At 51.6% G+C, this 27,350-nt stretch overlaps 1 protein-coding gene across 2 annotated transcripts; it reads left to right on the top strand.

The window, feature by feature from the left end:
- CTDSP2 (CTD small phosphatase 2) lies at window positions 1-26,836 on the top strand. Of its 2 annotated transcripts, none has more exons than XM_003906689.3 (8): window positions 1-590; window positions 17,199-17,347; window positions 19,194-19,232; window positions 19,686-19,787; window positions 20,379-20,435; window positions 22,457-22,549; window positions 22,686-22,871; window positions 23,048-26,836. In XM_003906689.3, exons 1-8 carry the CDS (start codon window positions 527-529, stop codon window positions 23,171-23,173), a joined length of 816 nt encoding a protein of 271 aa, XP_003906738.1. In that variant the 5' UTR covers window positions 1-526; the 3' UTR covers window positions 23,174-26,836. The 2 variants fall into 2 exon arrangements, with proteins under 2 accessions (XP_003906738.1, XP_021778232.1); XM_021922540.2 differs by having other exon boundaries at window positions 19,194-19,250.
- Window positions 26,837-27,350: the final 514 nt, after the last annotated feature.

Here is a 27,350-nt window from a genome sequence, read left to right as displayed (position 1 = left end):
CTTTTTCCGTAACAAAATAGCAAAGCTCCGGACTGTCCGAAGCCCCGGTCGCTCACAGGTGGAGGGTCCTGGGGCCTAGGACGCAGGCCCGGAGCGGGAAGCTCCAGTGGGCCTTGAAGAGGCCGAGTCGAGATCCGGGAGGCGCGGGGGTGGGCGCTGCAGCCGCGGGTTGTTTATCTGGAGTACGGAGGGGAGGGGGGAGCCTGGAAACCGCCCCGTGTCCCATTTCCTCCTCTTGTTTTCGCTCCGGATTCTCCATGTTGGACCCAAACTGAGGAGCCCGGAGCTGCCGCCGGGGGATCGGGGCCGGGGGCACCCGGGGGAGCCGTTGCCCGGGCCGCCCGCCCTCTGTACAGGCCGCCTACCTTCCCGGCCCGGGGAGGAAACGAGAGGGGGGATGTGAACAGCTGTGGAAGTCGGAATCTCGGGAGCTGGAGCGGGCCCCCGCCCAGGCCCCCCAGCCCAGCCCAGCCCGCGCGCCCGCCCGTCCTCCCGCCCAGCCAGCCCGGGCCCGCGGGATTGTTAGATGGAACACGGCTCCATCATCACCCAGGCGCGGAGGGAAGACGCCCTGGTGCTCACCAAGCAAGGTAGGGGCAGCAACTTCCCAAAACTTTGCGTCGCCCCCGGGCGAGGAGGGGGCTAGCATAGCCCCGAACCCCAGGTCTCGGCCCTTGACCTCCCGGGCTCAGAGCCAGTGATCCCGACTGGACCCCTTCGGTCCATCCGCCCCCGCATCCCGGCTGGCACTCAGACCTCCGTGGGGGCTGCACGGGACCCGGGATCCCGGCGCCCTAGGGGAAGGGGCGTCTTCGGCGCAGCTGTCACCCTTTCCCGCAACCCCTCCCCTCGGGATTGAGAGACGGAGGGATCGCTCTCGAAGCACTGGGCCACTCCGCGTCCGTCCCCTCGGAGTTGGGGGATAGGGTCGTCACTTTCCCTCACAGCCGCGCGCGGCTGCCCTGGGATCGCGGGGAGGGGTTAGGAAGGTGACGGAGGGACCCCCAGATGGAACGCAGCCGGGACTGGAATCCAGTACTTCCAGGCCCCCCAAGCCCGAGGTCGCTCCGGCACCTAGCTGGCGGTGACGGCGTCCGGCGGGACTTGGGACCAAGTTCACCTCTTGGAGGCGGGGGCGGTCGCGGTGGGGGAGGGGCCCGGGCCCTGGCAGACCAGACGTGGCGGGTCCCCGGCTCAGCGCGGGCCCCGGGACATTGGCGGCGCCGGGCTCCCTCCCGGCTGCCTCTGGCTAGTTTCGCTGAGCAAACAAGCCCGACTCCGAGGCCCGGCCAGAGCCCCTCCCTGCCCGGTGCGCTCCCCCGGGGCCGCCGCTGCACACACAGAGCCGCGTTTGTTTAGCTCGGGAGCGGTGTCCCTGGTTACATAATTCGCCGGATGGCATCAGACCCGGCGTGGTTCTGAATCGCGCAGCGAAAAAGTGCGAGTTCTCTGTGGGCAGGGGCTGGCGGCCCCCGCCTTCCAGAGTGTCAGGTGGAGGCGCGAGGGGGCCCGCAGGCCCTCGCCGGGGTGAGGCGGCGGCCGAGGCCTCTCCCGGGGCGGGAGAAAGCTGGGGAGCGAGGGTGGAACCTCTTAGTTTGGTCACAGTGGGGGACTCGAAACTCTTTCCCCCTCCGCCACGTTCTTCTGGCCTTGAGGAATGTGTCCAAAATAGCGGCAGAATTTCCGCGGGGTGTAAGGACGAGTGTGGCGTTTCTCTGGAGAGCCGCCGGACCCGGGCCACCTGGCCCCGGAGGCTGGGGCGGGAGCTGGCTTCTGGGGCGGAATCCGGAGCGCTCCCGCCCCTCCTCCACAGAGCGCGAGGGGCCGGTGCTGCAGTTGAACACACTGAGGCCTAGAGCCTGGTGGGCGGCCAGCTTCGGGGCCTTGTGTGCCCCACGTCTACCCGTTTGGCAACATTAGTCAGCAGGTCACTAATTCCTGGGGTTCACGTTCCAAGGAGCTCCCCCAACTTCCCTAGGAGCAAAGACGCTGAGTTGGTGGTGTCAGCCTCTCCCAAATTTCCCAGTGGAATGAGAGGAGCTGGGAGGGGGTTAGGGGTGGGGGAGGGGGCAGTGTGTTCCTCTTGCATCACTGGCCGGACTTTAAATAAGCCTGCCCTGAGGAGGGATGAGCCTGGCCTACTCAGATCCCAACCCCCCAGAAGGCTCCGGCCTCCCTGACCTCGGTGTTGCCATGATTTCTGCTCTCCTGGCTGCATCACTAACCAGACTGTGACCCAGGCGGCAACTTCACCGCCTCTGCTGGCTGCTCAACTGTGCTGACGGCTGAAAAAGGGAGGGAGGCTGCGTGTGTTCATAGCTCACTCCTGACTCTTCCCACTCCCTTCCCAAACTCATCCCAGGAAAAGGCCCTAAGAACTAGCCAGAGGGGAAGAAATCCAGATGTGGGGGGATTCAAGAGGGGGCAGTGGTGATGAATAGGGGGAGGAGCCCTGTGCTCTGGAGTGTGCCTTGGGCATCGTGAGACCACGCAAGGAGTAAGGGATAGGTGGACTGCGCCGGGGCATCGTAGAAATCAGAGCTGGAAGTTTCATCCACCAGGGTGAATGGCAGGCAGGCCACAGAATAGATAACAGCAGAAACCAAAGCAACTGGCTTGGCAGTGTTAAGTTGCTGGTGTTGGATTTTCTTGGAGTTAATGTTTCCCTTTTTTTGTGTGTGTGGTTTAAGCCAGCAGCCACTGAGTCTGTCCCTCCCCATGTAATTTTTTATTTTTATTTTTTAATTGAGACGGAGCCTCACTCTGTTGCCCAAGCTAGAGTGCAGTGGCGTGATCTCAGCTCACTGCAGCCTCCGCCTCCCAGATTCAAGCAATTCTCCTGCCTCAGCCTCCCGAGTAGCTGGGATTACAGGCGCGCGCCATCACGCCTGGCTAATTTTTTTGTATTTTTAGTACAGACGGGTTTCGCCAATTGCCCAGGCTGGTCTTCACTCCTGAGGTGATCAGCCCGCTTCAGGCTCCCAAAGTGCTGGGATTACAGGCCTGAGCCGCTGCGCCCGGCCCTTCCCCGGCCCCTCCCCATGTAATTTGATTGCATTCCAGAGAAGGCATACTTTCTTCCTGGGCTGCTTAGGCACCCATCAGCCACTCAGCCAACTTTCTCAGTCCCACATCATTTACAAACAAAACCTACATCTTCAAAACAAAACAAAAAACAAAAGCTGGGGGACTGGGGAAGCAGACGTTTTAATTAGCTCCTTTTGGAGTTCCTGCTTCTCCCCACTCCCTCCTGTCCATAACATCCCATCTCCATGCCTTGCCTGCCTTTGGAAAAAGGGGAAGAAGGAGTGTGAGGTACTTATTATTAATAAGTAAATTTCTGGAAAGAAACAAATTGCTCCTAGCTTGGGTGGCTATTTAGTGAAGTTACTTGCCATTGCAGATTTTTTTTTTTCTTTTTTAGCATTCTGTTCTCTGAGGTTTAAGGCTGTCTGGGTGTGTTGATGATTCAAAAGTAATTACAGTAGGGGAAGTAGAACAAAGTTGCTGAAAGCATTGATGATAAAAGCACCAAAATTGGATCATCTTCCCAGACAGATGGGTGAAATGGCTTTCTGGTACAGCAAGGACAGGATTGTGTGTAACATCAAAAAGAAAAAAGAAATGTTAATATCAGCTGGGCAAGAATGGCTGTTTACTGCAGCTCTATATGAGATTGTCACCCCATTGCTAAGAGGTTGTGACCTTGGCTTTTGGATTAGATGGGGAAAAGCCAAGAAAACAAGACCCACCCTGTAACCTCCCAACGTGAAATGAGAACTGGTGGAGGCAGCCTCTTTGGGAGCTCTCTGACCCACACGCCTTTTGGAGGAATCAGAGATTTTTTTGTTGTCCATGAATCCTGATGCCCCTTCCTCTCGATGATGCCTTGGATTACCTTCTCACATGCGGAACTGGACAGGTTTTGATAGCTAATCGCAAGGATTCTTCTGAGAGACTGGCCATCTCTGAAAATTGGGATGTGGCAAGTTTTCAGGGTGGCTAGCTCTTTTGTTATCCGCATAAGGGGGAAATTCTGCCTTATTCCCTCAAGAAGTTGTTCAGGCACCCTTCATTGTAGATGTAGCCAAGACTTTAACTTGAAAAGCTTAGACATGAATCTTGCTGGAAGCTTCCTTCCATAGCTTGCTATGTGGGGGGCGGGAAGCCTCCATGTTTATAGCTGACTCCTCCTCCTGCCCTGCTGGTGCCTCTCACCTTCCTTTGCCTACCCTGGGTCTTGGCCTCTTTGTGCTCTCACAGTGACTGCTGAGGCTCCCTCCTGCATCTCCTTTGGAGTTTTTCCCCCATCTTGGGGTAAGGGTTGGAGCCTGTGTGGTGACTTAAGCTTGTGTTTGCTCCTGCCCCCAAAATCGCAGAAGAGTGCTGATAAATCAGCAACAAAGTTTGTAAATGTCTAACGTCTGGGGCTGGGGGTTTGCAGTTGACTTGCGGAGCTTTCCACTGAGCAGCGCTGGAATTGCTGTGAAAAATCCCTCGGAGGATGGCAGAGGTGGGGGTGTTCCTTTGTCCTCTCTTCTCAACCATGGAGGTCTTAAAGAAACTGGGTAACAGAAAGGTGTCATTTCATCCTCTCCGTGGGACCTTCCAAATCACTTATCATGGATTTTGTTAAAATGGTAAATACTAAAGAAGTCACATTTCTAGCCAACGTGAATTGATGCTCCCAACCTGTGGAGAATTAAAGTGTTTATAAATAAGTATGGGAAACAAAAGCAATATGTAAATATATATGGGATTATGTGCGTATGTGTGTACATATCAATACATAGCTTCCCTTCCTCTTCCTCCTCCATTTTTTTTTTCCTGGTAGTTTTTGGGTAATTTGGGGTATTGTCTTTTATTCCCATCATGGTCAGTTTGGTTCTTAGATTGGATGAAGTAGGACCAGGGTCGGGGTTAAAGTTTTCATTGTTACTTCAAAGCATTGTTTCTGAAGCAAAATTGCTTCAGACCTGGGTTCAAATCCCTTCTTTTCCTATTCACAGTGAGACTTGATAAATCACTTGATAAATCACTTTAGTAACTTATCTATAAAATAGTAATAATGATATCTACTCTTCTATTATACCTAGTAGGTGCTTGATAAATATTAACGTCCTCCTTTTTTACATAGTGAGACGACTCTGTTCGCCTTCCTCCATTCCCCCAAGGACACCGTGTAAACAGCACGTAGCCTTGTGGGTTTTAGTTTTCAAGACAGGTGGCCAGGGGGGACACTGACTGTGGGGGCTTGGGCCTTCTGGAAGGATCAACCTCTGAGGCTTACAAAGAGCCTTGCTGCACAGACTCCTTCTTTGTGTCATGTGACTTGGGATGTGATTTTATCTGCCTGGGCTTTGGGACTTTTGCCATTGTGTCTGATGCCTGGGCATCTGGGGGTGGGAGAAGGCCAGGCATGTGCCCCCTCTGAGTCTCTAAAGTCTAAATCTCTAAAGTCTAAACCTCCTTAAAGGTTCTCAAATATGGATATAACGAATATTCAAGATAACTGTATGCTACATTCTCTCACTGTTTGCTTTGAGAGTTAATGAATTCAGAGAAATTGAGGTTTCTTTTAGGTAATTTTAGTAAGAGGGGAAAAAGAAAATGGGGTTTGAAGAGAAATAGATGTTCTTAAGCTATATGTTTTTTGCTGTGGTTTTGGGGTCCAACATTGAGAAAGTACAAAAGCAGCGCTGATCTGCTTTTCATCTTGTCTTAGTCTAGCCAGCTCTGGGAAGCATGGAATTAACTCGCTTGTCTTGGGGACGTGGGATTGGGTGTGGCCCTGACATATTTCCCTCTCTCTTCTGAAATGGAGGAGTAGTTCTGAACTGGGATGCAGATGAGCACATTAACATGCAAATCTTACAAAGAAACTACTAGAAATTAAAGTGGATAAGTTGACTTCTTAAAACTGGAAGCATCTCTGGACCAGAGACCAAATAGAATGGAGTTTCTTTGTTTGGCAAAATGCCCAGCCCTTCAGGTCTGAGTATGCCTGCACCAGGATCTGTTATCACAGGGTACTCCAGTGAGCGCCACAGCCTCCCTCTAGGCAAAAGTGTGTATGCCCTGTTTTATGTTAGCTATTCTAGGAGTTAGCCTTGAACCTGATCTCTGAGTGGATCTGACCTTTCCATTTCCCTCCTAGGTGCTCTAGTCCTTCCCCAACCCCCATCCCCGCAAATCAGACTTTGCTCTTACTCTCTTTTTATTCTATACTTTCTTTTATTTCTTGCCATAGCTTTTTCCATCCTGTTGAATTTGCACTTTCCCACCTGCACTTTTCCCAGGGAAGAAATATGGCCCCAGTCCCAGTGAGAGCCAAGCAGACTCATGGAAAGGCTCAAATTGCCTGTGGAAGGCTTCCTGGATAGTAGATCCCAGCTGTTCTGTTCCCACAGCAGAATAGAGCTAGGACCCCTCTTTCACAGGAACAGGGGCCTGCAGGTAGAGACAGCAGACCCAGGTTTTCTGTCTCACATCACATAGAACTATCCCTAGAGAAGAAAACCGGATCCTGGGCATGAGTCCTCCAAGGCTTGCAGAAACACTGAGCCAGTCAGGTATGGTGGGGAGAGGGGCCAAGGGGACTTTGGCTGAATTGCCTTCTAGCCCTGGGTTAGTCAGAGACCCTGGCACCTTTAGTTGTTGGTTCTCAGCCAGGGACACACATCAGAGTCTCCTGTGACACTTGCTAAAAATACAGACCCCCCCACCTGGGATCTACTGAATCAGCTCACGGGCAGGTGGGTCAGGCATGCATGTGTTCCAAATGCTCCTTGTGGCTCTGACAGGTGCCCCTGGAGAAGAGCCAGGTAGGCACAGCAGTGGCCCCAACTGCCTGTTTTGCCCCGAGCAGGAAAATTCCTCTTGGTGGTCCAGTTTTACTGTTTGTTAAAGATCTGTGGCTCTTCAAGAGGAGTCCTAAAGTTTTCAGAGTAAATGGACAGAGTAATGATCCATCCTTGTTTACCCAGTAAAGGTTATAGCCAGTATTTATAGAGTACTTGCCATCGGCGAGGTACTATTCCTAGCATTTTGTATCTAGTATCTCACTTAGTTCTCCTGACAACTTTTCCTTTCCGATAAGAGGAATTAACCTCACTTAACAGATAAAGAAAACTTTCTCTTTTTTTTTTGACAAGGAGTCTCGCTCTGTCGCCCAGGTTGGGGTGCAGTGGCACAATCTCGGCTCACTGCAAGCTCCACCTCCCGGGTTCATGCCATTCTCCTGCCTCAACCTCCGGAGTAGCTGGCACTACACTACAGGCGCCCACCACCACGTTTGGCTAATTTGTTTTTTATTTTTAGTAGCGATGGGGTTTCACTGTGTTAGCCAGGATGGTCTCGATCTCCTGACCTCGTGATCCGCCGGCCTCGGCCTCCCAAAGTGCCGGGATTACAGGCGTGAGCCACCGCGCCCACCCTGCAGATAAGGAAAACTTTCACAGAGAGAGGGGAAGGACTTTGCCCAAGGGTACATGGCTAGTGTCAGCCAGACATTTGCATTGTCTGGCATTTCACTTTTTTGAGTGCCTTTGAGTTCATGCTTCAGGTGCATGCTTCAGGTAAAGCCACCTTTTAAGGGACCATGCAGGGGAAACCTTTCCAGATTGACTTATGAGGAAACTGAACCCCAGAGAATTGTGCCCTAGCAAGGCCACGGAACTGTTGAGAAGCTGAACTGGAGCAAGAGCTGGGTTTCCTGATGTCTAGATCAGTGCTTTCTCAAGTGGACTCACCTATACAACTTGGCTGGTCCTAGGTGAAGCTGAGGGGTGTAGGGGGAGAAGGCGAATGTCCCTGGAGATGGGTGCCTCCCTGGCAGACTCCTTCCAGTCCTTCTGCAGAGGCCAGCCACATGAAGGAGGAACTGGTTGGTCAGCCTCAATGAGTGTGTATGTGTGTGTGCAAGTGATTGGTTTTTGTTGAGTCCCGGAAAACATCATTTCCGGTTTGGCCGTTACTACCTCTGAAATGAGGTAACCTCTGAAATGAGTTAGAAGAAATCTCTATGGTCCCTTTAATGTGAACATTTTGAAACGGGGACTGAGGTTAGGAGTATGAAAGTGCTCTACGCTTAATGAGTAGCAGTTGACACTTACCAAGCTTTTGTTAGGACCAGGACTCTCCCTGAGCTCCCCGTAATTCTGACACTGAGAAATAGGTAGTCTTCCCGTTTTGCAGATGAAGAAACTGAGGCCCATGGCTGCATACCTTACACATGGCGGAGCCTAGATTCGAACTCAAGTCTAGGTGCCTTATGTATTGTTCCCTGGTCAGAACAGATACCCTTGCTTTGTCCTGTGTCCTCACTACTTTCTCCAGCTCACGTTTGTATCAACCTAAAGCAGGCCTACATACCTGGAAGGGAAAGAAGCACTGGATTCTTCCTAGGCTTCAACTGTATCCAAGCATTCCAGGAGTCAAGGGCACAGCACCAAGGCAGGAACTTGAAACACTCACTGAGAGGGTGTCTGTGTGTAGCCCCTCCCACAGGGGCTTGTTCTACACCTCAAGGGGACGGAGGGGTTGAACTCCAGGTGGGCAAGTGTGGTTTCCAGTCCCTTACAATCTTTGCTCTGGCTGGTGCTACATAGGGCAGGGTCTCCTGCTGAGGCAGGGGCAGGATCCAGCCCTTTGAGTTTTCTTGGATGGCATCTCAGGCTTGTCCCTGCTCCCCTGTGGGCTATTATATCACTTCCTGACATCCCCCAAGAGCCCTCTGGAGTGGGGCTTGCAGGGCTGAGCCTGCAGCTGACTTGTCTATGAGGAAATGCCTCCTCTGTCTCTGGTCCAGGACCTACTACTTCTGGAGGCCCACCCCAACCCAGCACGTTTTTAAAGTATGTTAGAGCTGCCCAGGAGGGTGTTTTGGGAATAACTCCTTTAGAGGCTGATTCTGAAATCAGCATCCTTTAGAAGTTGCCAGAAGTCCCCTGCTCCCAAAACCGAGTCCTCTGACCTCTCTAGCTGAGGTCAGAGAACAGACTGCTGAAGGGGGAGAGACAAGAAAGTGTGTGACCTGTGACCCTCGCCCCACAGGTGGCATTAAGGACTCAGGTCTGAAAGAAGAGACAGCCATGTAGGGAGCTCTCCTGCCCAGGGAAAGGGAACTAATGGAGACACTGGCTTAGGTAGGACTGCCCCAGTTGCTGGTGCCCTCCCTGCACCAGCATACAACATGCTGGTATGAACCAAACAGCATGGCTAAAACTGCTTGTTAAAATTTAATTTAATTTTATTTTATTTTTTGAGACAGTTTCACTGTGTCTCCCAGGCTGGAGTGCAGTGGTATGATCTTGGCTCACTGCAACCTCCACCTCGTGCCTCAGCCTCTAGAGTAGCCGGGATTACAGCAGCTTGCTACCACACCCGGCTAGTTTTTGCATTTTTAGTAGAGATGGGGTTTCACCATATTGGCCATGCTGGTCTCGAACTGCTGATCTCAAGTGATCCCCACCGCCTTTGCCTCCCAAAGTGTAAAACTGCTTTTTTCAAAAAATGTCCATGCAGTTAGTTCACAGTTACTTTTTGGAACTTTGGGAGCCAGTGCTAAGCTGGGTCCGGCCCTGCCTTACTTGTTAGCAGTAGAGAACAGTGTCAGTGGCCGGGTGTGAAAGCAGTACACCCTCCCAATTGTTTGCAGTCTTTTGGGGGCTACCTAGGCATCCCACCCTCTTTTGTTCCCTGCCGACTCACCTGCTGGTCCCAGGAGCTCTTCCGTCCACCTGGCACTTTAGGGTATGTCCATAGCCAAGGCACAGATGCCCCTTGCAGAGGACCTGGGAGGACTTCTCTCCATGGGGGAGTCCCAGTCAAATGTGTCTTGGCTACAGGGTTCAGGCTGCCGGCCAAGAAGGGCCGGAAATGCTCCAAATACTCTCCTTCCTCCAATAGCTGAGAGGAAGGAGGCCCCTCAGAGGGGCCATTTTATAGTGATAGCCAGGCTAAGGCTAAGTCCTTTGCTGTGGGGGATGGGAGGTGGTGGGGAAGGAAGTACTTCTGGGGATGAACCAAAAAAGAAAGCAACTTTCTACGTGAATGGGCTTGTTAAAATCTGATTGCCTCAGAGGTTACCTTCTGCCAAATGCCAGGCAGACGTGTGAGAAGTTCCTTTGCTGGGACACAAAGCTGTGTTGTTGACAAAAGTGGTATCTGGACCTGACCTTCAGGAGAAGATTAAAAATACTGTTGCCCTGGTCACTCTGGTCTTCATTTGTGTGTATGTGTGCATGTGTTCACATGTTAGTACATGCACACGCTTTTTTTTTTTTTTTTTTTTGAGACAAGGTCTCACTCTGTCACCCAGGCTGGTGTGCAGTGGTGCAGTCACAGCTCACTACAGCCTCGAACTCCTGGGCTCAGGTGATCAGGTGATTCTCCCACTTCAGCCTGCCAAACTGGCACTACAGGTGCACCTGGCTAATTTTTTTTTTGTAGAACAGGATTTTGCCATGTTGCTCAGGCTGGTCTTGAACTCCTGGGCTCTAGTGATCCACCAGGCTCGGCCTCCCGAAGTGCTGAGATTACAGGCTTGAGCCACCTCCCCCGGCCCATGCATATGCTTCTTAAGAGGCAGAGGCAAATAGTGTCCTCACCTGGTACTTCTTGAGGGTGGTGGGGGTGAATACCAGGGGAGATGGTGATTTTTGTCTCAAGTGAAACAGTCTTACTTGCTTTTGTTTTTCACAGAATACCTAGTCAGGGAGTTTGTGAGCTGGAAAACAAATTTTGTTGTGGATTGGGGAGAAGGTATAGGGGCTGTTTTGACTTTCTGAAACCTGCTCATAGTAGAGCTCTCAGGCACCTTTCCCTCGTCTTCTTGGGCTTCATCCACGTGATGATGGTGGGAGGGCTCCTGAGCTGTTGCTGGCCTCCTGGAATGAGGCCCATGATGTTGCCAATTAGTGGTCCTCTCCCCTTGGATAATTAATTAAAACAAGCACAGCATTTAGCTCTAGAGTTCGCACAGTGCCTTACTCTAACTTCGTTTATCCTTTCAGTCCTGAGTGAGGGCTTGCTGTTATCCCAGTTTATGGATGAGGAAACTAAGGCTCCAGAAGGCTGTGTGGCTGAGTCAGTAACTGGCAGAGCCCGGACCTCAGCCCTGATGATCCCCAGTGGGGGCATACTCCTCACATCCCCTCTTCTCCTCACACCCCGCTTCAGTAGGAAGCCTCGCTGCAGTGAGCTGGAGGGCTGGCCTGGCTTCCCTGTCTTCAGCCACCAGCTCACTTTCTTCTAAAGCCAGAGCTGCTTCCCTCATTGGGTCTGTGCTGGTCCTCTCAGACATCTAGCCCCAAACCAAATGTTTGGGGCAGGGAAGACAGAAGCACGTCTGCATCTGGGCAGGAGAGGAGGGCTGGATGTCCACAGAGGGTAGCAGGGAATGAAGGAGGGAAAGCAGCTTGTCCTGGGGCTACATGGCATCCGCTGGAGTCCTGCCCTTCCTGGTTGGGGAAACCATGTGCAATGAATTTCCTGTGCGGACCAGGCATAATGGCTCACACCTGTAATCCTAGCACTTCGGGAGGATGAGGCAGGAGGATCGCTTAAGCCCAGGAGTTCAAGGCCCCATCCTTTTTTTTTTTTTTTTTTGGTAGATGGAGTTTCGCTCATGTTGCCCAGGCTGGAGTGCAATGGCGTGATCTTGGCTCACCGCAACCTCCACCTCCTGGGTTCAAGCAGTTCTCCTGCCTCAGCCTCCCTAGTAGCTAGGATTACAGGCATGCACCACCACGCCTGGCTAATTTTGTATTTTTAGTAGAGACCGGGTGTCTCCATGTTGGTCAGGGTGGTCTTGAACTCCCAATCCCAGGTGATCTGCCTGCCTTGGCCTCCCAACGTGCTGGGATTACAGGCGTGAGCCACCACTCCAGGCTAAGACAGGGTTTCTCCATGTTGGTCAGGCTGGTCTCGAACTCCCAACCTCAGGTGATCTGCCTGCCTCGGCCTCCCAAAGTGCTGGGATTACAAGCATGAGCCACCACGCCTGGCCTCTGTTTTCTTTTTTTTTTTTTTTTTTTTTTTGAGACAGAGTCTCGCTTAGTCGCCCAGGCTGGAGTGCAGTGGCGCGATCTCGGCTCACTGCAAGCTCCGCCTCCCGGGTTCACGCCATTCTCCTGCCTCAGCCTCCCGAGTAGCTGGGACTACAGGCGCCCGCCGCCTCGCCCGGCTAATTTTTTGCATTTTTAGTAGAGACGGGGTTTCACCATGTTAGCCAGGATGGTCTCGATCTCCTGACCTCGTGATCCGCCCGCCTCGGCCTCCCAAAGTGCTGGGATTACAGGCGTGAGCCACCGCGCCCGGCCTCTTTTTTTTTAAAGAAGGAAATCCCTGTGGGCCTGTAAATCATCTTGTGCCCAGTGTTCCTCTCCTGGAAGGGCAGGCTGTACCCCTCCCCATCACACACAGATGGGTAGGGGCTGGCCTGCACCTGGCTGTCAAGGACACAATGCTGAGTGCTGGCTGAAAGGAGCCATGTGAAAGGCTCTTTGACACAAGTTTCAGATCCCTCTCTGAACTCTGTGGTTCCCTCACCCTTAAACCCAAGGAACAATGCAGGTCTTGGACCAAAGCTCCTGGCTCCAGCCCCTCCTTCTTCCTCTCCCCCCATTGTTATCTTGATCTCCCAGAGGTATCTGCTGGTCACAGCAGGTCCAGGCAGGGGTGGGGGTGGATTCCCTGGAGTGGAATCCCAGAACCTTGCGCTGTTTTACCCCTTCCAACTTTGGCAGCCTGCCCAAGAAAACCTGGGGCTAGGGGCAGGGGCTAGACCCCAGACTGGTCCTTTACCAGCTCATCCTAGAGAGGCAGAGAGCAAAAGTTCCCAAGAAGACTGTAGTCCTAGCTACTTGAGAGGCTGAGGTAGGAGGATTGCTTGAGCCTGGGACATCGAGGCTGCAGTGAGCCATGATTATACCACTGTACTTCAGCCTGGGCAACAGAATGAGGCTTGTCTCCGAAAGAAAAAAAAAAAAAAGTTATCCAGAAGAGACCTTGAGAGTGCCCCTACACCTCCCATTTGTTGCATGAGTAAATGTGTATGAGACCCTATACAGGGTAATGGTTAAGAGCCTGGGCTCTGGGTTCAGGCAGATCTGGGTTCAAATCCTGGCTCTGCTATCATACTACCTGCATGACCGTGAGCCAGGTTACTTAACCTCTCTGTGCTTTAGTTTCCCTTCTGTAAAGTGGAGAACTAGTGCCTACCAAAGTGTTAATAGTAAGGATTAAATGAGGCTAATGATGTCAAGTGTCTAACGCAGGCCTGGCACATCCGTGATGCTCAGTAAACATGGCGGTGGCCTAGAAAGACTCAGTGGCTTGCCTCAGGGCCCCAGCTCCCTCAGTGTTCACCTTCCTCTCCTCACATAAAGGAGGCTTTTCTATCTAACTCTTCCGGGCTGTTGCAAACTAGTGGGGGCTTCCCCAGGTCCTGGCTCTGTAGTCGTGACAGGCCCTGGAGGACCCTGGAGTCATTTACTCAGCCAAAGTTACTGAGTGCCTGGTACGCAGAGGGTCACAGAGGCTGATGAATGCACTGAGTTGCGGCCATTGTGGGCCTTGCAGGGAGGCAGCCATGCTGGGAGAGGCTGATGCATTCTGATGAATTCTCTGGAGTAGTATTTAGAAAGGTAAGGAGGACAGCCAGCCTGGAAAAGGATTGGAGGGAAGCAGGACCCCATCAGGGGAGTGGGGAATGACGGATGCCTGAGGTATTGACCTTGCTGTTGTGGGTCTGAGGTACTCTGCTTCAAGCTCCTGCCCCCAAGTTCAAGGCATTTGTGGGCTCAGAGGCCCAGGGGCTGCCGGCCACATTGTGTTTTTGAGAAGACCCTCATCTCCTGCAGAGTCCAAGCTCCCTCCCTGTTTAGGACTGAGGCGTTTCTGCCTGTTGGGCTCCCTGCAGCGGGCACAAGCCAGGCCTTTCCATGCCCCCAGCCAGCTGCCCCTTTCACTGCCCCCCCAACCTCTCAGGATTACTCAGCCTTCACAGCGTCTGTCACTAAGATGCTGAGTGCATTCCTGACAGCCTCTCTTCAGGAAAAGCCCAGGCTGTGTGGCCTTTTAAAAAAGGCTCTGTGCCCGGGTTAAGCCTCTGATTGTGGTTCTGCATGAAGAAACCATAAACCAAACGGAAAGCAATGGTTCAGCTTTCGTCTTGGAGCTTTGTGTCAGCGTCTGCCCTGAGTCCCTGGGCTTAGAATTTAATGTGAGCCATACAGGCAGGTGGGGAAGCTGTCCTTTCCCTCCAATTTCAGCATAGAAATAGGGAAAGTCCAAGGAACCTCTGTCTTGATGACTTTTCTTTTTCTTTTCCCTTTTTTTTTTTTTTTTTTTTGAGCTGGAGTCTCGCTCTGTTGCCCAGGCTAGAGTGCAGTGGCCCGATCTCAGCTCACTGCAACCTCTGCCTCCTGGGTTCAAGCGATTTTTCTGCCTCAGCATCCCAAGTAACTGGGACTACAGGTGTGCGCCACTGTGCCCAGCTAATTTTTGTATTTTTAGTAGAGACGGGGTTTCACTATGTTGGCCAGGCTGGTCTCAAACCCGCAATCTGCCCACTTCGGCCTCCCAAAGTGCTGGGATCACAGGTGTGAGCCACCACGACCGGCCTGTCTTTTTAAATTTGAGATGAGGTCTTACTATGTTGCCCAGGCTGGTCTTGAACTTCTGAGCTTGAGCAGTCCTCCTATATGAGCCACCATGCCCAGCTTATCCTGGTCTCTTTGAGCGCTGGGCTCTGCTCTGAATTTTTTCTCCTTGATAAAGGGCTCTGGGGGATGTCCCCAGCACAACTTCATGACAAAATCCCTGTCCCTGGAAATCTTGGTTCCTCTTCCAGAGCCAGGAGCTTAAAAGTGATGTCTAGGCTTTTAGGCTAATTGCTGGAAAGGCCCAGTCATTTTCTAAAAGGTTTCCAATGGCCATACCAATGTTAAGGAATCTGGCCTAACCCAGGGAAGAGGGAGAGAGAGAGAGAGAGAGAGAGCAAGCTCTGGACCGGCCAGCAGGGGAGGGTGAGCCTGCACCTGCAGGAAGTCCTCTGCCTTTCTGTTGAGGCAGAGCTGAGTCCCTTATCCTAGGGGGTGATGCTGACTGTACTTGTCCAACTGCTGTGTAAAGGCCATTTTCCCACCCTTGGTCCTGGGGAATAATTTGATCTTCCCCTGCTCCTCTCCAGGGGGCACTGGCAACCCAGTAACTGGATGTTATATGGCCCTCCCATCATCCACTTCTGCAGGGGTCACCTTGGTGCATTTTCTGGGTGTGTTGCTCCTGGGTAGCCCCTACCACATTGTCTTCCTCTTCCCTTCATCTTTGTCCCAAGTAATAACACAGGGCAGTTTGTCCTTCGTGGTACATTCTGCTTTTGTTTTTCCCCCACAAAGACAGAGGCATTTCCAGCATCCATTTTTCTGCACAGTAGTTTGCCCTGTGCTTTAAACTGGAATGGCTTGGGTTTAATCACTAGGCCCATCTGCTCAGGCTCTGGGAAACTCAAGACCCTCTGGAGAAGAGACCTGGGACCAAGGACCATTCTGTGAGTGGTTGTGCAGCGCCACCTCCTGGCCACAGTGCACATTGTAGCTTTCCACTCTTGCTCAACAGTCGTCAGAAAAGTTCATCTATAGCAGAAGGAACTTGCAAAAGATAATCTTTTTTTTTTTTTTTTTTTTTTTTTTTTTGAGACAGAGTCTTGCTGTGTCAGCCAGGCTAGAGTGCAGTGGCATGATCTCAGCTCACTGCAACCTCCACCTCCTGGGTTCAAACAGTTCTCCTGCCTCAGCCTCCCAAGTAGCTGAGATTACAAGCACATGCCATCACGCACAGCTGTTTTGTATTTTTAGTAGAGACGGGGTTTCACCACGTGGGCCAGGCTGGTTTTGAACTTCTGACCTCTAGTGATCCGCCCACCTCGGCCTCCCAATGTGCTGAGATTACAGGTATGAGCCACCACACCCAGCGCAAAAGCTATCCTTAAGTCCGTTTCTAGTTGATCCTGTAATGCTCATAGTTTTTTTCCGTATCTGCTTGGCCTTTCTGGGGATGTCTTGCCAAGTCTCCTATTAAAATGACTTTGTTTCCACCACCCAAATTATCAAGGTAGGACTAAGCAGCTTCAGTCCAGAAGCAAGGCTATCACCCTAGAACCTGAGGCCGCAAATGTGTGTTCCAAGGGGCTAATCCATGGTATCTTGTGTTTTACCAATTAGGCTCCCCATCCTGGGGTGGGGGTGGGGGGGCCTTAAAGAGAGCTGCTGGAGTGGAGGAGGAAGACAAGACTGTGAACAAAAAGTGTAGCTTCTTCCTTGGGGCTGGGGCTGCTCTGTAGTTCCTGGTCTCTTGTTTCTAGCCTGAAGGGATTTTTTTTTTTGTTTTTTTTGTTTTTTTTTTTTGAGAGGGAGTCTCACTCTGTTGCCCAGGCTGGAGTGCAGTGGCGCAATATGGGCTCACTGCAAGCTCCGCCTCCCGGGTTCCCACCATTCTCCTGCCTCAGCCTCCCGAGTAGCTGGGACTACAGGCGCCCGCTACCGCGCCCGGCTAATTTTTTGTATTTTTAGTAGAGACAGGGTTTCACCGTGTTAGCCAGCATGGTCTCGATCTCCTGACCTCGTGATCCGCCTGCCTCGGCCTCCCAAAGTGCTGGGATTACAGGCGTGAGCCACCGCGCCCAGCCTCTAGCCTGAGGTTTTTAGGCAAATTGGGCTCAGTTCTGCCTCCCCTGACCCAGTATCTAGGGAAGCTGATGCTGAACAGAACTACAGCTCCACTAACTCGAAGGGGACCAGGTTACTCCGTTGTCTGGAACTGATGGCCTTCCTGGGAATTGATGTTAGGGAGGATTTTTGTCTTCGTGAATTAATTTTGAGTGGGCTGCAGCTGGAGCAGCAGAACACCTTGATTCTGTGCCTGGCCTCATCTTCCCCCATGGAATGAAGAATAAATGCTCTGTAGCTCAGGTCTCCCAACCCAGAGAATGGAGATTCCTGACGTTCCTGCTTTAAAGAGAAAAGGCTGGAATAAACATGTATGTTTTACTGTTAACTGTATGTGGTTGTTCACCAGCCGTATACTGTGTGCCCTAGTAGAGCTTACAAACTGGAAGAGCTATGGGCATGGTAGTATCTGTGGACAGAAACTGATGTCCCTAGAGCTAAGGCTTCTCATTCTGTCCACCCTAGGCCTGGTCTCCAAGTCCTCTCCTAAGAAGCCTCGTGGACGTAACATTTTCAAGGCCCTTTTCTGCTGTTTTCGCGCCCAGCATGTTGGCCAGTCAAGTTCCTCCACTGAGCTCGCCGCATATAAGGAGGAAGCAAACACCATTGCTAAGGTAGGTGGGTCGGGGTGGTAAGATGCCCGCAAAGAAGGGACTGTTAGTGGGAGATCCCTGCCAATGATGGCAACCAGACAAGGAAGCCTTGCCTGAGGTTGCAAAGATTTCTGGCTGAGAGGGGCCTTTCCTCTATCCTTCCATAAGTAGTTCATTTCCTTTCTGTTCCTTCCCCTTTGCGGTATGGGCCATTCAGATGTCCCTGTGGTTTCTGACGGCCCCTGTGATCCTGATCCTTCCAGGTTCCAGGAACTAGGCAAGGTGCTTTGCATATATTGTCTCATGTGATCTAGCCAGCAGCCCTGTAAGGAGATCACAGGATTTACACTTTGCAGATACGGGTTTATGGAGAGGGTTTATGTGGCACCTGAAGAGTTCATGGTTGATAAATAGTAGTGTCAGGATTTGAACTTAGATCTCTCTGGCTCTAAAGCCTGTGTTGTTGTTCTCAACTATGCAAAGCTAACTTCCAAGTTACCTGACTTACAGGGAACCAAGGAATTGAAACTACCATGCTGTTAATAACTCCTGTCAGTAATTCTCTCCTGTACTCACGCAAGGCATTTGGGATTTTGTGGGTATGTCTAGTACTTCACAGGTGGGGCCAGCCCCAACCAACAAAAATTATTCTGCCCCAAAAGCCAGTAGTACTTCTCTGAAACACTGAGGTCTGGTTGTCCTTCCTTTTTCTCAAGACCAGGCTGAAGACATACATCAGTGAAAAATCACTGCATTTTGCAGTAGGGGAAATGGTTAAATAAAATACAACATGACAGTATTACTGAGTGATTAGCTTTTACAGAGTTCTCAATAACATGGAGAAGTATTGACTTGCAACATTAAGTAAAAAGGCAGAGTGTGTAATTATATAGCATTCTGAAAAAAGTCTGCTGACACAGATTTGAAGGCAGTACACTGAATGCCACATTGTTTATCTAAGTGCTAGGATTTTAATTTTTCTTCAGAGTTTTCATTAAGAACACTTAAAACCGTAACCTTTCTTTTTTTTTTTTGGAGACGGAGTTTCGCTCTCGTTGCCCAGGCTGGAGTGCAATGGCATGATCTTGGCTTGCTGCAACCTCCGCCTCCCGGGTTCAAGCGATTCTCCTGCCTCAGCCTCCCGAGTAGCTGGGATTACAGGCATGTGCCACCACGCCCGGCTAATTTTGTATTTTTAGTAGAGATGGAAAAGGTTTCTCCATGTTGATCAGGCTGGTCTCGAACTCTTGACCTCAGGTGATCCGCCCGCCTTGGCCTCCCAAAGTGCTAGGATTATAGGTGTGAGCCCCTGCCCCCAGCGGTCATAATATTTATATTAGCAAAAATTGGGGTGGGGGGGCTTGCTGATCTCTCTGCACTCCCTCCCCTCACATTTTGGGTACCCACAGTGTGGCTTACTTGATGTTTTGTAGGGCTTGTTCCCCCATATAACCCCTAAGGAGTGCATAGAAAACAACATATTCTCAAAGAGAAGCTGAGTTTAAGGACTTAGCGAGAGTTTGCCACTGTGAGGAATTCAGACTTTGGTTCTGCCTCGACTCTGTGTCCCTGAATCAGTTACTTGAGTTCCCTGTTCCTCACTTTGTCCAATTGAGAGGCAGTATCAACTGAGAACAGGGACACTTGTCTTCTTCATCCTTCACCAGGCCTAATGTGGAAAGGAAGCTCTAGCCTTTCCCTTTTCCTGCCCCACTCCTAGGAAAAGTAAGTTTTCACATGGTAGGAGCTTCCAGGTGGCTGGGTCTGCAGGAGAAAGTTGCCCTTCAGGCTTAAGACAGAAGTAGCGGGTTTGAATGGGGTGGGAAGGGCGGTGAGATGGCGCTGACCGCCTCCTTCTCTTCCTCAGTCGGATCTGCTCCAGTGTCTCCAGTACCAATTCTACCAGGTACGTGACTCTGGCCTGGTAAGTACTCAGAAGCCAGGACCCTGTGATCCCTGCCAGCTCCATGGGCAGGGTGACGTGCATAGTCCTTGGTGCCTGGCCAGCCACCTCCCTGACCTGCGAAGCCATTTATTCCCCATATTTGTTGAGGGCCTGCTGTGTGCAAGGCATTAGATTTTAGGGGACAGCTGGTGCTCCATGCCCTCTTCCCACAGCTGCTGTCCATCCCACACCAGCCCTGGCCACCACCTCCAATGTCCAGATCACTTAATTAGTCCCATTGGGAGGCTGAAAGCAATGAAACAACTCCACCTTCTCTCTTCCCGGCCTTTAAGAGGTGCCTATCTTGGGTTGGTGATTGTCTCCACAAACAGCCCAGCTCTTCCCATAGTTATGCCAAGGGGTACAACTGGGCTTTCTTGGTGGGCAGATCTCAGCAACCTGGCTTGGTTTTAGATCCCAGGGACCTGCCTGCTCCCAGAGGTGACAGAGGAAGATCAAGGAAGGATCTGTGTGGTCATTGACCTCGATGAAACCCTTGTGCATAGCTCATTTAAGGTAACTCAACGTCTGGGGAACCCTTCCTACCTTCATCTTGGGCCCTTTTGTGAATCTGACAACAATTGTGTAAGGAAGCCTAAAGGTGAGGAAAGAGGAGAGATTAGAAGGGAAAAGGCCAGGCCTCTGGCATTTTGGCCACCCTGGTGTCACAGGTATCTAGAGGCCCCACTAAAGACTGTTGAGTAGGAACCCTGTGTGTTCCACCAGGGCTGCTATCTCCAATCACTCCCGACAGGCTGCATCTGCCCCTGAGCCACATAGCACAGACAGCCACCAGGGCTCTGTGCAGGGCAGGCCTAAAAGAGTGGTTGAATCACCTTTGGCCCTTGCCCCTGCTTGTCTCATCAGGAAACTCAGGCCCCAAAACTCTCAGCTCAGGTAGAATTTGTCAGAGTGGAGGTGCTAAGGAGTAGGGAAAACCAGAATGGGATATCACATTTTGAACTAGGGTGAGAACCCCTTAATGGGGCGGCCAGAGGCACTTCCAGGAGTCTCTAAAATCTGTTTCTCCCCACCCACCTAGGGTTATGGTGGGCCCTCATGTTTCTTTGCCACCATGCTGACAGCATTAACTTTTCTGCCTTCCAGCCAATCAACAATGCTGACTTCATAGTGCCTATAGAGATTGAAGGGACCACTCACCAGGTGAGCTGCCAGCCCGACCACACCCAGCCCAGAGGGTGGGGGGGTCTGCCTTCTGCCCCACGTGTACTGGGGTCCTCCACCCGTCTCAGGGCTTGCGTTCTGTCAGCTGATCCCTTTTCTATAACTCCAGCCTCCCCTTTTTATTGGTATCTTTCACACTCAAGGCTTTCTCATCTTAAAAAAAGAGTTTCAGCCCATATCCCCTCCAGCTGTCACCCTTGTTTTCTCTTTGCAACCAAGCTGTTTAAAAAAATAGTTTACATTTTATTTAATAATAATAATAATAATAGCTATCATTTGTTAACCACCATCCTGTCACGTGGCCAGCACTGTTAACATGATTTATTACATTTCTCTGTTCCTTAAGAAAGGTATCTATACCTGTTAAGATACCTTAACCAGGTATCTCTTTTCCTGTAACAGGCAAGGAAACCAGTAATAACCATTTTCTCTGCTTGGAATGCCCTCTTGCCCATGCTGCCCCCCACACCCCCACTGTGAATAGCTAGTGACTTTCTTCCTCCCCAGCCCAGACATCTCCTCCTCTGTGAAGCCTTCTCTGACTGCCTTCCCTGGGGCCCTCCATTGGATTCTGCCTGAGGAAGTACTCAATGTATGTCTGTCAATGTAAAGAGCACTCAAATCTAAACGGACCAGGCTCCAGCCTGCAGCCCAGGCAGTCCCGGCTTAAGGATCATGTGACATTGCTAGTGAAAGACCATTTACTCAGCTTGCCTGCCCAGAAGACCTGCCAGGCCCCGGTCAGGCCCAGGCTTGGTCCAGCAGCCCTTTTACAGTCTAGCTGAGGGTATAGGGATGTGCTAAACCCTTGTAGAACAGGTGAAGGCATATTTTCAAACAGATACACACTGTGAACTCCTGGCTAACAAGGAAGGGTATGAATAATTTTTAAAAGGATGAGGTTAAAATAAGGGAGCACTACCTGCCAAGGTGGGTGAAAGGATGCCAGACTTGATGAATAGCTGGGATGAGGAAGGGGCTTGTTGGAGGTCAAAGGAATGGCAGGCTAACAGAAGCTAAGTTGTGGCTGCCTAGAACAGAGGGTTCCTGCAGAGCTCTTGAGGGGTCTGGTGAGTTGGTGGCCAGTTCAGGCCCACTCTAGGAGGGAGAGTCACGGCAGGCTGACTCTCGTTGAGCTCGGGAGTTATGTGGGTAAAGGAGCTTTGGGAGTCAGGCGCCGTGGCTTACACCTGTCATCCCAGCACTCTGGGAGGCTGAGGCAGGAGGAACGCTTTGAGCCCACAAGTTACAACCAGCCTGGCCTCACACAGCAAGACCCCATCTCTAAAAAATAAGAAAAGAAAAAGGACCTTTGTGGAAATGGTTCTCGTAGCACCTGTGTAGGCTACAGTCATGGAAGCAATAGAGTGCAGACTGATGGGGGGTCAGGTAGCCAAAGGACTTGCCAAAATGTGCAAGATCGTAAAGGTGGACGCAGGTGTTCGGGGTGGCTGGCAGAAGCAAGCACAAAATCTGGTGCAGAGCAAGAGTCGGCAGGGTATCTGTCTAGAATGGGGCCATTGAGGGGAAAAAGTCACTGCTCCCTGGTGCAGTTCATTACCTGATCGTGACCTGGACAGACTGTCCTGTTGGAGCCAAGGACAGAAAACTCCCATAGAGGCTGTGGCTGGATTCAAGTAATCCAGGATAGGCTGTTTCCATCTGTGAGGCCTATTCTTGATTACTTGTTTCTGGAGGCAGCTGATGGTCCGCCGCTGGAAACAGAGATGGCTCCTGGGACAAGGTGTATGCACTTCTTCCTGCGCCAGGTTGAGGTTGGGACCACTGATCCATTGGAAACCTGGTGAGGGGATACAGCCAGTTCTCGGGGTCTGTAGACCCCCCCTCAGGGGGCCGCAGGCTTCCAGCCAGGTAGTCTTAAGAGGCTGGGCTGCAGGGGTTGAGAGCTCCTTGCTGCTCTCTGTAACTGGTGAAGGTACCTTGTACTGCAAAGCTTCATCACAGGGAGGCTTCCAACAGGCTGCTCTGCTCTTCCTCAGGTGTATGTGCTCAAGAGGCCTTATGTGGATGAGTTCCTGAGACGTATGGGGGAACTCTTTGAATGTGTTCTCTTCACTGCCAGCCTGGCCAAGGTAACTAGGGGTGAGAGGGAAGAACCAGGAGTGGGTGTGTGGCCACAGGGGTGGTCCAGCAGCTCCCTTTTGGTCCCTAGGGTGCCACAGGAGGACCAGGACTGCATCCATACTAAGGCATCTTCTCTCCTCCTAGTATGCCGACCCTGTGACAGACCTGCTGGATCGGTGTGGGGTGTTCCGGGCCCGCCTATTCCGTGAGTCCTGCGTGTTCCACCAGGGCTGCTACGTCAAGGACCTCAGCCGCCTGGGTAGGGACCTGAGGAAGACCCTCATCCTGGACAACTCACCTGCTTCTTACATCTTCCACCCTGAGAATGCAGTGAGTGCTCCTGACACGTCTCCACGGTAGGGATTGGGAGAGGAAGCAGACTGGAACTGTGGGTTCCACCAGAGAAGTACACCCCTCCAGGAAGACCCAGCCACCCTCTAGGGCTCTGGGGTGAGGGAGGAGGAAGCGGCAGTTGGGAGATTGACACCACATCTTCCCCCCACCAGGTGCCTGTGCAGTCCTGGTTTGATGACATGGCAGACACTGAGTTGCTGAACCTGATCCCAATCTTTGAGGAGCTGAGCGGAGCAGAGGACGTCTACACCAGCCTTGGGCAGCTGCGGGCCCCTTAGCCTGCCCTGCTTCCAAGCAACGGCCATCCCAGTAGGGGACTTTCCCACACTGTGCCTTTTTGATCAGCGTGACAGAGTAGAAGCTGGAGTGCCTCACCACACAGCCCGTAAAGAGTGAGAAGTAATTGGAAAGAGCTTTAGGACAGCTTAGATGCCGAGTGGGCGAATGCCAGAGCAACGATACCCAGAGCTACCTGCCGCCACCTTGTTGAGATGTGTGTTTGAGAGAGTGTGTGTTTGTGTGTGTGTTTTGCCATGAACTGTGGCCCCAGCATATAGAGTTTCAGTGGGGGAGAAGCTGAAAGACCAAGACTCTTCCCAAGTTAGCTTGTCTCCTCTGTCACCCTAAGAGCCACTGAGTTCTATAGGGATGAAGACTATTGAAGGCTCCATTGCCAAACCATGGCCTTTCCTCAGTGTTGTAAGGCCTATGCCAAGGATAAAGGAAGGGTATGCCTTTGGGTACTCCAGGCACACACCTTTCTGAAATCCTTCTCCAGCCAGCTGCTGCAGACAAAAGATCACATTTCTGGGAAGATGAGGACTTATTTCCAGACCAGCACCCAGTGGCCATCAGGTCTTGTGGCCCAAAGGCTGTGCTTGCATCCAGCTGAGTGCCTGGGACGGGCCCTTTCTATGTTTCCCCAAGGCTGGGGTGCTGAGCCTGCCTTCCTCACCACCTAGCCATAGTCTCAAACGTGGGGAAGGAGGTTTTCTCCCTGCCCGGGAAGAGGACAGATAACTGATTTCCATTCTTTTGACTCTGTTTTTAAATTCTCTTTCTAAACACGGAGTGTCGGGCCTGGTTTGTTTCTGACAAAGTTACAATCCTGGGCCTGTGATGAATGTCGGCAGTGCTGGGGTTGCAGGGAAAAGATAAATCCTCAAAGCGTGGACATGTGTGTCCCCGTGACTTGTGGATCAGCTGAGCTTGGGATCATTTCCATAAGTCTGCTCTTCAGGGATTCTCTGCTGGTGCTGGTGCAAGGACTTTTGTTCCAAGGGCTGGGAAGAACTAAGCTGCCCCAGCCCCTCCCATTTCTTGGGCAGGGCTCTTTCCTGTTGTGTCTTCCCCCAGGGCCTATCCTCTACTGAGCTCTGTCTGTTCCAGCCTTCATCCTTCCTGGCTGTTGCTTTGCCTCCCGAGGGCCTCAGAACTTCTGCTGTTCCTGGGCTGAGGGGGAATGAGTGTTCTTGCCATTTGCCAGCCTAATGCACATGCTTTCTGCCTCTGGTAACAGGAGTGAGTGAGCCCCTCAGACCTGCACTCTGGGTGTCTCCTGCTTTCAAAGGTTCTTAATAGTGAATGCTTTAGAATTAAAGTCATCATGAAATGGAAGTTTTCCCAGGGTGGAAAATGAGGAAGTGCTGCTGTAATTGGGAGCACAAGGGGCCTCCCAAAAAGGAGCCCCACCTCAGCATCACTGCCTTAATTATGGCCTCCCTGGGTGGGTGGGGTTCTCTCCTCCCTCCCTCCCTCCTTCCCTCCTGGGGTGGGAGGGAGCTCCTATTCCCATCTCTGTGTTCCCTGGAGGCAGGTATCACAAAGCATTTATGAATTGCTTCAGGTGCAGGGACACCACCCACTCAGGACTCTTCCCCATTATCCCTTCCATTGCCACACCCTAGGTCCAGCCTCAGGAACTAATAAGTTCCGAGAAAAGCAGAGGGTAGAGCAGCAGCTTGGTGCTCTCAGCGGCAGCTGGCTGGCTGGCTGGCATCTTTCTCTAGTGTTGTGGTACCACCTTCCCTCCTGTTACAAGGTTATAGGGCCTTGTCTTTCTCTTTGGAATCAAAGTGGAACACAGTCCCCAGAACTCATGTGGTCATTTCCGCCAGCATCATTCCCCTGGCCTGTGGGGTCCCAGTGTACCTAAAGGGAAAAGGGCCCCATATGCTAGCCAGGAATACCATCTCTTGAAGGAAAGCTGGAGCTCAGACCCTTAGAGCCAACTGTGGCTTTGGACCCAAGGCCTGGCCTAGGCTGCTATCCTAATATTGCAGGAGGGGCCTCTCTTCCAAGCCCCACCCTAAGGGTTAGCCCTTGGCCAAATCTTTCTCTGTATGGGCCCAGCTAGGCTCTTCTGACTAAATAAGCAATAAGACGCTCTAAGCTGACTTGAGTTTCTAGGACCCTTTCCGCCCTCCCTTGGATCTCCATGTTTTTCCAGATGAAAGAAGAGCGTGTGCCACCCCCTTTCCTAACAGGCTTGTCCAAGTGCTTGGTGTGGGGCCCATGACCAAAGCCCAGGATGGCTTGGTGGGAGTGTCCCTGCTGCATCTGCATGAAGCCCCTGCTTTCTAGGCCTCGCTCCCATCAGAACCCTGCCTGCCCACCTGGAACTCCCCCACAGCAATGCCATTCCCACTTGCCCCAGAGAAGCTACTCAGCCAAACCTAGCCAGGGTCCATTCATGTGAACCAGAGCCAGCCTAGTCATTATTTGCTGTCGGGTTTCCAGTTTCACCGTGTGTTAGGGTGAGGGATGACTGTAAAATTTGCTCCTCAGAGGAATCAGGCCAGACTCAATTTTGGAGGGCAAGACAGGGAGGAAGCTGCTTCATCTCGGACTCTGTTCTAGGGCTTCCCATCATCAGCCCCTCCCACTTGAGACTGGTCTGTGGGAGGTAATAGGCCACCATGCTTGGTCAGCACCAATTCAAGCCATGCCAGGAATCTGCCTACCTGCCAGGTTCAGTTCTTTTAAGGTGCCTCTTCAGGGACACAGTGTGTCTCTCTGATTGGGCTTCTAAATCAAAAGCCTGATGTTCGTGTCCCTCTCATAGGGGGAGCTTTGGACACAGGACCAGTTTGGAAAAGGGTCAGGTAAGGGTTTCCACTCTGCACATTGTAGAGGGGACACTCTGTAGGCCCATGGGTCCCTTACTAGAAAGGTTGAGTGAATTTGCCTTCAGTTAACCTGGGACCTTCTGTTTAGCTTCCTTCTGTCTCCCAAAGATTTTAAGCATTTTGTAAATGTATAAACTCACCTCTGGTAACAGTGGCCCAGACGCTGCTTTGTGCTAAAAGCATGGGAAGTGTAAAGGCAGTCTTTCCCTGGGAAATGGATGTTACTCTGTTCTGCTGCCCCTACCTGTTCCTGAGGCCTCATTTAGAAAGAAAGTCCCCTCAGAAGGCTGTCTGGCACTTAGTGTCCTAGCCAGGTCAAGCATATGAGAAAGGTAAGTTCATTTTCCCCTTCAGGTCCTCAGTGGATTACTTAACCACTGCTGTCCCTCGGTCCCTTTTTCCTAAACAGGGGTTTAGTTCTGTCTTTTTCTCCTTTTTTCTAAATGCCGGTAAATATCTACATTCAGCCAGGAAAGAGGAGGCCAGAGGTCAGGCCAGCTGCCCCCATTCTTTTAACGTTGTAGGGCCTGCCCCTGGAGTGGACCCTCCTCTTTGGGCCTCGTGAGCTTTTTTGCTTATCATGTTCAATCTCGTGCCGCTTTCCCCCTTCAAGACGCCACTTGGAGGGTAGGGGATCTGCTTCCCACTGTAACTGGGCTATGGGATGCTGACTACCTTGCTTACAGATTCATGGTTTGATAAATTTGTTGTATTCAAAAACTTGAAATGCAGGACGCCATTAAGTGTCTGTTTATATTTTTGGAATATTTGTATTACTTACAATTAATTAATAAAAGTGGTTTTAAAAACCTATCCAGGAATGTGAGCTGCCACTGACCTTCATTGGCCCTTAGGTGTTCACTGAGCCCTTAGCAATCACCGCCTTTCTTCTCGCAACCCCTTCCATCGTGAAGCAGCTGCACCCCAGGCTGAGTGGGGTGTTGTACCCACCGGGAGACCAGCTGCAGATGCCACATAGGGCTTCCACTCAAAGTTACACAAGTTCTGCTGTGATCAACCCCATTGCAGTCAGGTGCTTAGCAAGCATATATGCTTGATGTCCTGTTGACTTCTGGGCATCAACCAGAAGCCCTAAGGGAATGGAATCTTTTTTTTGTTTGTTTTGAGATAAGAGTCTTGCCCTGTTGCCCAGGCTAGAGTGCAGTGGCATGATCTTGGCTCACTGCAACCGCCACTTCCCGGGTTCAAGAGATTCTCCTGCCTCAGCCTCCTGAGTAGCTGGGATTACAGGCGCCCACCACCATGTGCGGTTAATTTTTGTATTTTTAGTAGAGATGGGGTTTCACCATCTTGGCCAGGCTGTTCT

Source organism: Papio anubis, chromosome 9 (assembly GCF_008728515.1).
Source record: "Papio anubis isolate 15944 chromosome 9, Panubis1.0, whole genome shotgun sequence".
Lineage (NCBI taxonomy): Eukaryota > Metazoa > Chordata > Mammalia > Primates > Cercopithecidae > Papio > Papio anubis.
The sequence above is the reverse complement of the archived record's forward strand: the minus strand, read 5'-3'. Positions and strand labels throughout refer to the sequence as shown.

Bases quoted from the DNA above. Each gene is read 5' to 3' on its own strand.
- CTDSP2 (XM_021922540.2), top strand. From the start codon at position 527: ATGGAACACGGCTCCATCATCACCCAGGCGCGGAGGGAAGACGCCCTG. The intron at 22,550-22,685 runs GTAACTAGGGGT...CTCTCCTCCTAG, and splicing joins TCACTGCCAGCCTGGCCAAG to TATGCCGACCCTGTGACAGA. The intron at 22,872-23,047 runs GTGAGTGCTCCT...TCCCCCCACCAG, and splicing joins TCTTCCACCCTGAGAATGCA to GTGCCTGTGCAGTCCTGGTT.